This window comes from Mercurialis annua, linkage group LG7 (genome assembly GCF_937616625.2).
Source record: "Mercurialis annua linkage group LG7, ddMerAnnu1.2, whole genome shotgun sequence".
Classification (NCBI taxonomy): Eukaryota; Viridiplantae; Streptophyta; class Magnoliopsida; order Malpighiales; family Euphorbiaceae; genus Mercurialis; species Mercurialis annua.
The window spans coordinates 32,008,308-32,023,326 of record NC_065576.1 but is presented as its reverse complement, the minus strand read 5'-3'; the positions used below and the strand labels follow the sequence as shown (position 1 = coordinate 32,023,326).

The window sequence follows — 15,019 nt, the reverse complement described above, 5'->3', positions numbered from 1 at the left end:
TTTTAATTTTCAAAAATTAATTTCTTCGAAGAAATTATGTTGGTGCCGGAGACACAAATAATTGTTGATATGACAGTTACAATCATACATTCTATGATAAACACAAAATTTATATCTATTACCCTTGGTAGTTGGTTGCATCTATAAATTGACATCAATGGCAAGAAAATTAAGGTTTGATTTGTCGAAAACAAGCTAAGGTTTTGTAAATTTTGAATTGAAAAATGAATAATATGCCACAAGATAAGAGGGTTTTTTTTAATGAAATATAAGAATTTTTATATTATTTTGCTACAAAAGTAGAAGAATTATTATGTTAAGATATATGAATGAAAGTGATTAAATAGCTTCTAAACAATTTATATTATAAAAAAAAGGGTTAATGTCATAAAAATTCACTAACTTTACACGTTTTCTTAATTTAATCACATTTTTTAAAATTTCTCATAAACATACACCAACTTTCATTTTTTTCCAAATTCATACATGGTGTTGACGTGTCACTCATTCATTGGTAAAAAATAACTTACACCTCAACAAATTGCATCAATGAATGAGTGTCACGTCAGCACCGTGTATGAATTTGAGAAAAAAATGAAAGTTGGTGTATGTTTTTGAGAAGTTTTAAAGAACGTGATTAAATTTAAAAAACATGTAAAGTTGGTGAATTTTTATGACAATTCCACGTGAAAAGGATAGTCAGTCAGACTCAGAAGATAAATGTTGCGCTTTTTGTAGTACACTATTTGGTCACATTCCTATTCCAACGAGGATTTGTGTATCCTGGTCGGACGAGGAAATTCATATACTAGACGGACAAGAAAAAACTATAAATATACATTGCGTTTGTGTTAGGGTTTCACACAAATTAATCTCAAGCTCTACTCTCTTCTTCTTTACTTTTCTTTTTTCCTGCGCTAAAACCCTAAACGCTCTCCAAATACACAGACCACAATTTGCATTACAGAGATGACGAGGTTAACCAAAAAGCAACGTGACAAGATCAATGTTGCTTCTGAACTCAGTGATGATCACTGGGAAGGCCACGACGACAACCATCAAGCTTAGCACTGAAGGTAAGCCAAGAAACGGGCGAATGGGTAGCCATCTCAGTAGTCGAAAAGTTGTTGTCGTTACGGATAGCGATGGTGACGAGAGTTTCCAAACTGTGCCTCAATCGCTAGAGGATCATTTGATTCAACTAACTCATTATAAAGGTAAACCAAGAGGTGATCATGCATTGTCGGTTATTGTTGAGGCGCTAAACAAGGAAGTGAAAGTTGAATTTGCTGAGAAGAATTATGCTACGCTGTTGTACATTTGCCTTTTCTGCGTAACCAACAGGAAAGGTTGTGCAAACGAATTGTTATTGGCATCACAAGCCATTGGATTGCTGGGGATGATTGTGAAAGACGAAGACTGTGCCCATGAAATTTATCAAGACTTTATTACTGTGTTTTTAGAAGATCTTGTTTCTGAACCCAAGAAGTTCAAGATTTTGGATTCTTTAGCCATTGTCACTTTCTTTGGTTCACAGAATGTAGAGGAGACAGAAAAAGCTATGCATATCATATGGAATTTCCTTCAAGCAGACTCATCTGTTAAACTAATTGGCCAAAAGCATTCGGCAACTGCTCTAGCTGCAGCAATTTCTGCTTGGTCCTTTCTTCTTTCCTCAATGGAAGGATGGAAAATTAATCAAAACTACTGGAAAGGTGCAATTGCGTACCTGTCAAATCTGCTGGAGGAGGAGGATGATGAATGTGTCTATGTCGCGGCAGCTGAGGCATTGGCGCTGATATTCGAGACTGATAGCATTGACAAGTTCTCAACTGACGATTCGTTCAAACAGGGGTTGAAAGAAAGCATAACAGAGAAGCTGAGGTGCCAGGCTATGAAAGCAACTGAAAATGTGGGAAAACAAGAGGCAATAAAGGATGTTTTGAAACATTTTGAGGCTGCAGGTATATCCTCGGAAGCATATGCAGAATTTGGAGGAGATGAACTGCTATTGTCGACATGGACTCAGAGAATACAGCTGAAGTTTGTCAAGAGTTTTCTCGGAGAAGATGGATTTGTCAGGCACATGATAGAAAATGAAATACTGCAGTCGGCTTTCGAGTTTACACCCATTGATGATTATTGTAGCGATAAAGTTTGCTCACCGGAGAGAACAGAGATGACCCTTCGCTTCTTCGAAAAGATAGACTGCTCGATGCTATCTTTCATGAGCAAAGAGAAGAAACAGCTCCTCAAGAGAATGACTTTGTCGTCCAACTCTTGCTTGAACAAGGCCAGGACTCGATTACTGAACAAGCAGAGAACGCTACAGTTAGTGAATGACTATGAAGATTAAAGGATATTTCTAAATACATGATTAATGATAGCACTCAATTGAGTTGGTCTTGTAATTTGTTTCAGTTGTTTGCTTTGTTAGAAATGGCATGAAATAGTTTAATTATAGTTTTATCTTCACACTAGCAATATAACCTTATAGGATTTACCACTGATAATACTCAAACATACTTTTGTGAAATTGATTCTGTTCAAAGTAAATGAATTTCTATATAAATATATTTGCAAATAAAATGAATCACACAGCACACACATCACATAAGCTCTCAGCACAGCAAAATGCTATAATCCTTCATAAAAGACAATAATATGGCATACATAAGTCATATAAATTTAACAAAACTAGCTTAAATTAGTAGAAGAATTGAAAAAAGCAAAAGCCAAAGGGGGACAAAGTCAGATTAGTAAGGCAAAGATTTAATCCAACCATGAGATGAATTACAAGAATTCTGTAAACAAGAAATCATGAAAGATGAAAAAGAAGAAGGAAGAAGTTTATGGCGCTAACCTTTTAAATTAGTAAATCTTTGTTTTCTTGCCGGTTTTTCTTTTTTCTGTTTGTTTCCCAAGAAAGTAAAAGGAGAGTGTACTGTATTTCAGGCCCTGAATTTCCATAGACTGGGAGCTGTTCTCTTCATTATTCCACAAACTGCAAAAAGGAATTCAATGACTTATTTACTAAACCAGAAAATGGATGAAATACAATACAAAAACAACATTTTATTAGACACAAACCGCCTGTTACACATGATGAAAACTGATTGACTCTTTTATTCCAAGCGCAAAATTCTCAGTCCTAAAGGAATCTGCTTCACATCACCAAACGTTTAAGTTTCACTTCTACTGTCTTGATTGGTCACCTTACAATAAATCTAAAGAGACCCCATAACCAATCCAAATGCTAAATAAGATTATTGTCTCAACTAGCAGCATTAGCTTTCTTTTGCAACTGCTGCTAGTGTCACTGACTGACAACACACCTTCCGATATTTGAACCTGAACTGATGCTTACTCCTAAATGCTAGAAACTTGATTGTTCGTATTGTAAAACTCAAAATAGCAATTTTGATGATCAGCGTATCTATAAACAATGACAAGAATCTGAGAAGTACAAAAAATACCTTCGAAATGAATATAGAATCAGGAAGGAATAAAGATGAAAATAATTTTCAAACGCATTGGGTAATGAAGTAAACGAGTTTCATTACGAGATGACATGCATAGAGTCTCTAGTTAGGTTCAATGCTAACAACAACTGAGACTTTTGTACGCCATTGCAGCATCGATTTTATCACTTATATAAACCACCAAAATGATAATAAAAAAAAATCAGTAACATAAAATTAGTCACAAGAAGCAAAAGTTATTGGACAAGAAACGAACCATGACAGGGAGGAACAATAACTAAAAGCTCTGACAATAACCAGCACCATTTTCATTCCAATGAAAATGGCGAGTGGCATTGTTAGTACTAACAAAATTAAGAAGTCTTCTAACAACCCAACAGTCTTACTAACCTCATTGTCGCCAGCAGACAAGTCATTTGCATCAGCCTTTCCAGAGAGAACTAAGGAATCAACAGCAGCAATGTGGCTAATGTTCATTTAATATAACCAGAAGTTTTTAGAATCGCATATCTTTGCATACAATTTGTGAGGCTATGCAAATGCCAACAATATCCAGTATCCCCCATTTGTACACGACACTTCACTGCACATATTTCCTATAGAATTATACTTGACTCAATGCCATAAATTTAAAGGTTCGTTGGTCAAACGCTCGGATTTGCTAGCTCTTTTCCTTGATAAATAAGAAGAGTTAGGCATTTCTATCACCAATGATCTCCACATGAACAATCTCCATAATTAAAATGATGAAAACGATCCGCATCTCTTACAACTATTTTCCTATCTACGATCTACGAAATAAGCTTAATTGCTGCATGACAGTTTTCACAAGCCCGGAGATTCTCAGTGATCTGAAGTGAAGTTCCAGGAGGAGTACTGATAAGCCCATAAGCAATTGTTAGCCTCTCACTATGATTACAAAGTGACTCCTCAGTTTCTTTGTCAGTTAAATCAGGCAGAACAGATTCCTTGTGGGTGACAAATCCAGCTTCCTTTAACCTTGTCTCTAAATTTTAAGCTCCTCAAAAAATTCTTTGGATCTTGGATGTGACTTATCTCCAAATCGAAATGCTTGAACCTTCCATTGATCTCAATCATACTTTGGCCTATATTCTTACTCGGTCCTTTCTCTTTCAATAGCACCCGTACTTTTGCAACATGATCCTACAAGCGAGCTGAAGCATAAAGATTTGACAGCTGAACAGAATGTCCTGTGTTATATGGATCTAAAGAGAAAAGCTGCTCGGCAACATATTTTCCTAGTGTGACATTATGAATCTTGCATGCACTTAGAAAAGCTCCCTATACACTTACATCTGGTTCAATTGGCATGTTTTTAATAAAACTAAAAGCTCCATCTAAATGCCCTTACGTCCAAGAAGATCAATAACACAGACATAGTGCTGGTGGCGTGGCTCAATCTCATAGTCTCTCATGCAGTGGAAAAGTTCCCATCCTTGTTCTACAAGACCTGAATGTTTGCATGCTGTGAGAACTCCAACAAAGGTGACATCATTTGGGTGCACCCCTACTTTCTTCATTGCCTCGAAAAGATCAATGGCTTCTGGGCCAATTCAATGCTACCACATTTGGGAAACATATGAATGAGGGAAGAGCTAACAAAAGCATCATTTGTTCAACTCAGTCCTACTAATATAATCACTCGTCCATCTTCCTCAGGGTACCCATTCTTCACATAAACTTAACTTGGCCACATTTTACATACATAGAAGTAAGTGAAATGAGCAAATCCACCTCAAATTCAAGACCCGTTTTAATAACATGGCCATGAATAGACTTTCCATTTTCTAAGTCATCAAGGGCAATCCAATCAGGTTTCACGGATATTAAACTTCCTGGGTCACTAGAGCTACCTCGAATTACATAATGATCATTAAACTTGATTTTGTTACAAAATGGTCACTGAACTATACCTTTTGTTACAAAGGGGTGTCACTCATATAAAACGCAACGTTTTTGCTTACATGGCAAGCTTTAATTACAAAAAGGTACATAGTTCAGTGACCTTTTTGCAATAAAAAGTATAACTCAATGACTTTTTTGTAATTCATGAAAAGTTTAATATTTCTTTTGTAACAACATAAGCATGAAAACGATGCGTTTTATATGAATGACACCCCTTTGTAATAAAAGGTATAGTTCAGTGACCATTTTGTAACAAAATCAAGTTTAGTGATCATTATGTAATTCGAGATAACACTAGTGACCCAGGGAGTTTAATATCCCAGGTTTCACATTAGCTTTGTTCATTTGAGTAAAAATCCTCAAAGCTTCCATAGACTGTCCATTCTGCGCATACCCAGAAATAATAGAAGTCCAACAAACAATACTCCTATCATTTAATCTATCAAAAACAACAATCGCAAGCAAAACCTGACGGCATTTTGCATGTTAGCATCCATTGCAATAGCATCACCAAAAAGGTTGTGCCTCGAATAACATCTAATAATCGCATTCCATAAAAACACATCTGGTTCAGCTAAATTATCAAACAGCTTACGTGCATAACAAATTTCTCAAAAATTAGCACACTAATTTACGAGTTCAGTAATTAAGAAGCCATTGTACTGCAATTGAGCACGAACAACTGGGCATTGATTTGATTTACGTGAATAAGAGATGCATAGAATGTGCAAAGGAAAAGTTGAAATGGATATGTTTTTCTAACAAAGTAAAGAATTTGAAGCATTTTGTTGCTATCATAGGATCTAGCAAAGCTAACTGTAAGTAACTAACTAACTAACCCACTCAACTAACTAGTTGCCATTTTTATAATTTTGTAGATAAAAATACAAATACCCCCCATTGTTTAACCAACTTCCTAGTTAGCCACTTAATAGAGAGGCCTTTTAATATCTATGTGTTTTTCGTATCAATAATTAAATATAATTATGGGTAAAGGGTCATCCAATCTTTCAACTTGAATAGTTTAAATATGATGATTTTGACTAATTTCGTCAAATAAGGAGGATCGAGCTCTGACGATTTTGTTAATTTGCAGACTGTGTTTAACTGTGAACTTTGTAATCCCGGAGGAATGAACATATAGACTTCTTCATGTAGATCCCATGCAGAAATGCTTTATTTATGTCAAGCTGTTGAAGAATCCAGTTCCTTGAAGCTGCAATTGCTTACAAAATTCTAATTGTAGTTATTTTAGCCACAGGTGAAAAAGTTTTCATATAATCAATCCCATTTTGCCGAATATACCCTTTAGCAACTAACCTAGCCTTATATCTCTCTATAGACCCATCACTATTATATTTTATATTATAAACCCATTTACAACCTATAGGTACTTTTCCCTTAGGTAATTCTGTTAAAATCCATGTATTGTTATGCTCTAAAGCTTCAATTTCTTTGTCCATAGTTTCCAGCCAACAACTATGTTTAACAACCTCTTTATAATTTTTAGGCTCTGTGTTAACATCTATTTGAATAGATAAAGCCTTATGATCCATACTAAGATTATCATATGTGAAAACTTGATTAAACAAATGAGGAGTTGTATTTATCACGGAATTGCGATCTTTTCAGAAAAGAAGGTTTAACTACCATTCTAGTTGACTTTCTTACTGGAACATTATGAATTACAGCAGAAGCATTGTCATCACTATGTTGAATGTTATCAGCAACATTAATATGATCATTATTATCAAGTGTTCTTGTTAAAGGAAAATCTAAATCCTCTGTAAACTTAGGTAAAACTAATAAAGTTGCAGAATTAGATATTGACATAATGTCTATATCCTTACAAGGAAATAAATGTTCATAAAATCTTATAATCCTAGATAAAATAACATGTTTTGATTCTATATTATAAAGTTTATACCCTTTTGTAGTTGAAGAATAACCTAAAAACATACACTGCATAGCTCTAGGACTAAATTTGTGTCTGTTTGGTGGTAATGAACTAGCATATGCCAAACAAACAAATACTTTCAAAAACTCAAAGGATGGCAATGTATCATATAGTATCTGATATGAGGTTTTATTTTCCAACATAGGGGAAGGCATTCTATTGATCAAATAAATAGCATATAATACATAATAAGACTAGAAATATAGAGGCATGATTGAAATTTAAGAGCTCTAGTAACATTTAAAATATGTTGATATTTCCTCTCAACCACTGAATTTTGTTCTGGTAAATAAACACAAGAAGTTTGATGAACTATTCCTTTAGAAGTAAAAAACTCAGGCATACAGAATTCTAATCCTTTTAACATTAAAATGAGTTTCTGCATAAACATAGAAATCTTTAATTAACTGTCTAGACTCAGATTTTTGTTTAAACAAAAACAACCAAGTAAACTTGCTTTTATCATCAAATATAGTTAAAAAATACCTATGACCATATAAAGAATCAGATTTAGCTGGTCCCCAAATATCTATATGTAACAAATCAAAACACTTACTAACAGAAGATGTGCTCAATGTAAAAGGCAATTTTTTTTGTTTAGATAAATAACATGCTTTGCAATGATTTTCAACAGGAATTTTATTGAATTATCAATATTCTGTAAAAAAATTAATTTGGAATAAGAAAGATGTCTCATCCTAAAATGCCACAAATTACTCTTGTTCACAGAATCAACTAAACAAGTATCAACTTTGCCAACAGAATTATCATCAATTACAATTGAATTAACAAAAGGAAAAGAAGAAAAATAATCTTTATCAAAATGATAAAGCCCTTGTCTTTGTCTAGCTAATCCAATCATCTTTCAACTGGCTAGATCCTGTATTATGCAAACATTCTTATGCAATATCAAACAACAATCATACTGAGATGTTAACTTGCTAGTAGATATCAAATTAAATGAAAAATCTGGAACAAACAACACATTATGCAGAATAAAGTCATCACTAAACTTTACTATTTCTACATGTGTGACTGGAATTTTTGAAAAATTTGGAAAAGTAACAAATATATTTTGAACCATTTTATAAGAAGTAAATGATTTTAAAGAACAGACTATATGATCTGATGCACCTGAGTCAATGATCCAAGTAGAATTCATATGACTCTTAGCCACAACACAACCAACAAAATGATTAAAATAAGAAGGTATACCTCCAGTATCCTTAGCAACTGCTCCAAAATTAGTAGATAAAACATTCACTCTTGGAGAATGTATTGCTGAAGCATCATTGTTTTGTTGCAATAAAGACATCAACTGAGTATATTGTTCTTGTGTAATAACAGGATTGATTGCACTAGAAACATTCTGACCAGCATTAGCTACTTCTTGTTGTTGAATATATCCTTTATCATTCCCAACATATTCATTATCCTCATAATATCCAGCATTACTATAAGTTTGATCACCAAAAAATGAACCCTGCATTTGATCATTGATATGCATATTTTGTCTAATGTTTTCCAAGTATGATTATTAGTAATTCTTCCTATTTTTGAGGATATTATGCTTGGAAAGGTTTTGTTTTATAGTTTAATTATGCAAGAAAGTCATGGACTAAGAATCAAAGGAAATTGCAAAGAAACGAAGAAAATATATCAAATTGATCCTTGTTCATGCACGAATAGTTTTGTCCTTCTTCAAGACCTCAAATAAGAAGGTGTTCTTCATATGAATTGTTGTAGAAATTCTAATCTTTCCAAAACATTAAGAATTACAAAATTCGAAGTTATATACCTCAGCTTATAAAGTTTTGAAGATTGATAAATTACACGGTGCACTGAAGGACTTGCAGATTTGACCCTTTTCCATTGATTGGATATTTTGTAATACTTAGAGATCTCTAATGAATTTCTGCTCTGCATATGAAATAAACTAGACATCTCAAGCTTTCCAATAGCTCAAGAACCAAGTCATTTGGAGTTGCGTACAAAACGTTACGGCCGTCCGAAGTTGGTAGTTATAATGAAATCAGTCCTGACGAGGAAACTAATCCTGCCGGCCGGCAGGAAGTTGTTGCCTGGCAGGAAAAGCTGTTGTGGAAACTTCCGGCCGGGCAAGGCACATTCCTGCTTGGTGGCAAGACCTCTTTCCTCGGCAGGAATGTCTGACGAACGGTTTTTGCTCCAAGTCCTAATTCTAATTGGATTCTTACCTCGACTTGAATTCCAATTGTAATAGACTACTAGAACCTCCCCTATATATAGACTCAACTCAAGGATATGTAATCATCTAGTTTTTCATTGTTTTACTAGTTTGCAAACAATTTAAGTTTTAGTTAATCTCTTTTAGTTCCTTAGAGTTATTTTCAAGACTTAATCCTTCGAAGCTTTGATTCGAATGCGTGTGTTCAGAATATTTTCAGGTTTTATCTCAAGTATTTTTATTTCAATCTCTTGTTTTGAATATGTTTATAATTATTGGTTGTTTAGTTAATTCAATTATGTCTAGCTAAATTTCTTGACTTGGAATATTGTGAGTAGTATGGATGCTAGCTTTAAATTCTAAAAACTAATTTCTATATCTTTCTTTGTTAATGCAATCCTTAGTTATTGAGAGTAATGCTTGTGATTGAGTAGCTAAAAATTACATGAACTTAGAATAAATTGTGAGGAGGGGACTTAAGCAATTTAATTGGAAAAGGGTAACCAAGGCATAATTACAAAACATTGTCTGACCACCATGTTTGCGTTATGTGGTCTGTGTGGATAACTAATTGATAATGCGTTGATTATAAATTACAGTTTATCTTTTATCGTTCTGTAAGTCGTGAGAGTAAGGGTGATTCGGGGTAATAGGGTATAATCAATAAGCTAGCAACATTATAGGAATATTGAGCTAGTACCTTCGATCTATCCTCCATTGCATGTAACAATCAAAATTGATTGATATAAATTAGATTTGTAAGGCATCGATAATCCATACGAAAGCAATATTCTGAGTTATTCGTCGTTATTGTTTATTCCTTAAATCATTATTTTTTGTTTTTATTAGTTTTAATTAAAATCACAGAAATCTCATATTTGTTAGTTCAAATAATTCTTAATTAACTATCTTGATACTAACAACCTCCCAACTTGATTAACATAGTTTGAGGCCTATACTTTGGTCTAAAACCAGAAGGATACCCATGCTTTTTAAAGCATATGTCAACATTATGACCAGAAGATCCACAGAAACTACAAATTGATTTTCTATTGTTTGGAGCTGAATAAAACCTTTTATGTCCATCTTGGGGTCTAAAAACATTACCCTGAGGTCTAAAAGTAACACCATTAGCAGGAGGTCTAAAAACTCTATTACCAGGAAAATTAGAGAAAGATTTATTTTGATAAGATCCTGTATTCGCTTGTGCAGCAAAAATAGATGACTCAATACTCTGAAAAGTTGGAATAGGCAATTGTTTTTCATGCTGTAAAACTGGTGAAAAAATCATATTGATTTTAAGTAAAGGATCTAACATCAAAACTTGAGTCCTAATCACAACATAGGAATCACTTAAGCCTTTTAAAAACCTTATCACATAATCTGCATCTTGTTGATCCTTAACTGTCTTTAAAGCATCACAATGACATTGTGGTATACAAGAACAAAATGGAATCATTCTAAGATTAACATACTAATCCCACAAGATTTTTAACTGAGTAAAATATTCATTAATAGACAAACTATTCTATTTATGTGCAGCAATTTCTTCTTGCAAATTAGATATACGAACACAGTTACCTTGTGAAAATCTGTCAAACAGATCCTTCCAAACATCCGAAACATTATCAAGCCACAAAATGCTTTGTGCAATTGATGGAGATAAAGAATTCAATAACCAAGAAAGCACCATGGTATTACACCTTTCCAAAATAGAGTAAATTGGATCTGTAACTGCTGCTATTGGTATGCTTCCATCCACAAATTTTATTTTATTCTTGGAAATAAGACACATCCTCATTTACCTAAACCATGAATGAAAATTATGTCCATTCAACAGAGGTGAAACCAAAAGGGTTAATTACATATAAAATCACCACCTTTACACGAATTCTCAAAAATAACACGACCTTTAAAACGTGTCAATTCAGGGCATCACCTTTCATTTCTTTTCAAAAACAACATGGGCACGTTTTTAGATAAAATTTTGCTGACTTGGACACTCGATGAGAGTGCCACGTGTCATGCCACGTCAGCAAAAACGCCACTAAAAATGTACCCGTGTTATTTTTGAAAAGAAATGAAAGGTGGTGCCCTGAATTGCCACGTTTTAAAGGTCGTGTTATTTTTGCAATTTCATATAAAGGTGGTGATTTTATATGTAATTAACCCAAACCAAAACCAAAGATAAGTTTTCATTAGGATGAAGATAAAACGAACTTGAAGGACTCTCGTAATCTGAGAAAGAACTAGTCATTTTTTAACTAGTAAAAGAACTTAGGAAAATTAAGATTCAAGATTCAAGAAAGAAAAGAAAAGAAAAATTGATTCAAGAAAAACTTCAAGAATTGAAAAACTAACTGTTTGTTTATCAAGAAAATCACAGAAAAAAGAAAACATGTTGCTGATTATAAGAAATGAAACAGAAATGAATTTTTCTGAAATGATTATAAACTCTCGATTGATTGCACTGATATTATATTAGAATTTGAAGAAGAAGAAGTGAAGAATAGAATTAATGGAAGTTATGAGAAATTATCATTAACCTTTAATTAGAAGGTTTACAACGTTTATATAGACTATACATGCCACTTGTCTATTTCCTATTTGTCTAAAATACAACGGCTAGTTCATCTGTTATAAATAACAGAAAAGCCAAAATAGTAAAAACTAACACGCATAAATGACTTTGATGAGCTGGACTTTATCAACTGATTTGCTGAGCTGGACCTTGATTTTAGAATTTGGAGAAGAAGAAGTGAAGAATAGAATTAATGGAAGTTATGAGAAATTCTTATTAACCTTTAATCAGAAGGTTTACAATGTTTATATAGACTAAGTACATACCACTTGTCTATTTCCTATTTGTCTAAAATATAACGGCTAGTTCATCTGTTATAAATAACAGAAAAGCCAAAACAGTAAAAACTAACACGCATAAATGACTTTGTTGAGATGGACTTTATTAACTGATTTTCTGAGCTGGACCTTGAAGCCTGATCTCTGTTTATTCTAACATCCCCCTCAAGATGGAATATATATAATGTGTATTCCCATCAACTGGGCATTGATTTGATTTAAGTGAATAAGAGATGCATAGAATGTGCAAAAGAAAAGTTGAAATGGAGAGGTAGAGAAGTATATGTTTTTCTAACAAAGTAGAGAATTTGCAGCATTTTGTTGCTATCATATGATCTAGCAGAGCTAACGGGAAGTAACTAACCAACTGACCCACAATCAACTAACTAGTTGTCGTTTTTTTAATTTTGGAGATAAAAATACAAATACCCCCCTATTGTTTGGACAACTTTCTAGTTAGCCACTTAAGATAGAGGCCTTTTAATATTTGTATTTTTTGTATCAGTAATTACATATAATTATGGTAAAGGATCTTCTAATCTTTCAACTTGAATAGCTCAAATATGATGATTTTGACTAATTTTGTTAAATAAAGAGGATCGAACTCTGACGGACTCTTTTTGTTGACAGATTTGGAGAAATAGAAATGATATTGTGTGGAACGATAGACTGAGTTGTGTTTTAAGAGTTTAGCAAATGTTATTTCAAAAATCAAAATTCCACATAAAAAATTTAAACACCCAATTTTATATTTACAGAAAAAAATACATTATAAACTCATAAGTACGTTGAAGGGAAAGTAATTGGATCGCCCCCCTTCTGCCCCCCCCCCCTCGCTATTTTTTGTAGTGGGTGTTACGGTGGAGGATGGATTTCAAGTGGTCAAGTGGGCTTGACCCGAGTTCATATTTTACCTAGAGTAAAATTAGTTTGGATCAATTTCGGAAATCTCTCTAACAGTTTGACTAAGCAATTAAACATTACCTTTTTTTAAAGCACGTTTTGATTTTTATTATAATAATCCTTTCAAAGATAAACTCATGATCTTTGATTTTCTATTTTCAAAAAAATTCTACTATTTTTATTTAAACTCTGTTACCAGAATGTGCAAAGAAAAGTTGAAATGAAGAGGTAGAGAAGTATAAAATCAAATGATGATCCAGAGCCATGATTTTGCAGCATTTTGTTGCTATCATAGGAACTAGCAGAGCTAACTGTAAGTAACTACTAACCAACTCAACTAACACGTTAATAATTAATCGTGGCACCTCACTCTAGGCCTCTATCGCAAAACTCAAAAAAAAATCATAAAACTGCTTAAGTTTACCTAATAAGGCCACTAAACCCTTTCGTTCAAAAAAGGACTGGCGACATCTATGTATTTTGTTGATAATGAAACTTTAATTTATTCTGAGGCTATTTTTTCTTTTGAGTCTGTTTTTTTTTTAGAAAGAAGCTATTAAAACTGAAACAAATTCTATTAATCAAAATAATATTAGGATTTTAGTTGATTTACTTCCTGGAGTAACACCCGTAGGTTGTAAATGGATTTTTAAAAGAAAAATTAATCATGATGGTTCAATTGAAAAATATAAAGTTAGATTGGTCGTAAAAGATTTTTCTCCAAAACAAAATATTGATTATTTTGACACTTTTACCCATGTGACTAGGATTGCTTCTAGTTGTGTTTTTAATTGTCTTAACTTTCATTTAGAAACTTTTTATTTATCAAATGGATGTTAAAACATCATTTTTAAATGGTGAGTTAAAAAGAAGAAATTTATATGAGACAATATGAGGGTTGTATTATTTTTAAACAAAAGAACAAAATTTGCAAACTTCTAAAATCTTTATATGGTTTAAAACAAGTTACTAAACAATTATATGAGAAATTTGGTCAAGTTTTAATAAGTGATGGATTAACCTCTATTGATGTTGGTAAATATGTTAGTGTGTCATTATTTGGTTATAAGTGGATGACATGCTTATATTTGGTACATGCTTAGTATAATACATGCGATAAAGTATTTTCTTACTTCTCAATTTAATATGAAAGTTATGGGAGAAGCAAATGTGATTTCGAGTGTTAAAATTATAAGAAAGGGTGATAGTATAATGCTATCACAAGATCATTATATTGAGAAACTTCTTACGAAGTTTGGACATTTTAATGTCACACCTGTGAGTAACCCATATGATGGTAACACTCAATTAATAAAGAATAGAGGAGATCTTGTGACTCAATTACAGTAAGCTCATATTATTGTGAATGTGGTGCATTTGATGAATTTCTCTCGACCTGACATAGCTTATGTTGTGTATAGATTGAGTAGATATACACAAAATCCCAACCGTAATCATTGGAATGGCATAGTCCGACTGGTGAAATATTTGAGAAGAACCATGAACTATGGTATCCTATATAGTGTATTTCCCGCTGTATTAGAAGGATATAATGATGATGATTGGATTTCAAATTCAGATGAGACAAAATTCACTAATGGTTATGCGTTTCCACTTGGAGGAGGAGCGATTGCTTGGAGATCATCTAAGCAAACAATAATTACCAAGTCTACTATGGAATCAGAG

At 33.0% G+C, this 15,019-nt stretch overlaps 1 protein-coding gene and 1 pseudogene across 1 annotated transcript; one reads left to right on the top strand and one right to left on the bottom strand.

Moving 5' to 3' along the window:
* Positions 1-680: 680 nt before the first annotated feature.
* LOC126655591 (pentatricopeptide repeat-containing protein At3g12770-like) lies at positions 681-8,227 on the bottom strand (annotated as a pseudogene).
* On the top strand, positions 1,007-2,356 carry LOC126655589 (uncharacterized). The gene has a single exon (XM_050349824.2). It carries the CDS (start codon positions 1,007-1,009, stop codon positions 2,354-2,356), a length of 1,350 nt encoding a protein of 449 aa, XP_050205781.2.
* Positions 8,228-15,019: the final 6,792 nt, after the last annotated feature.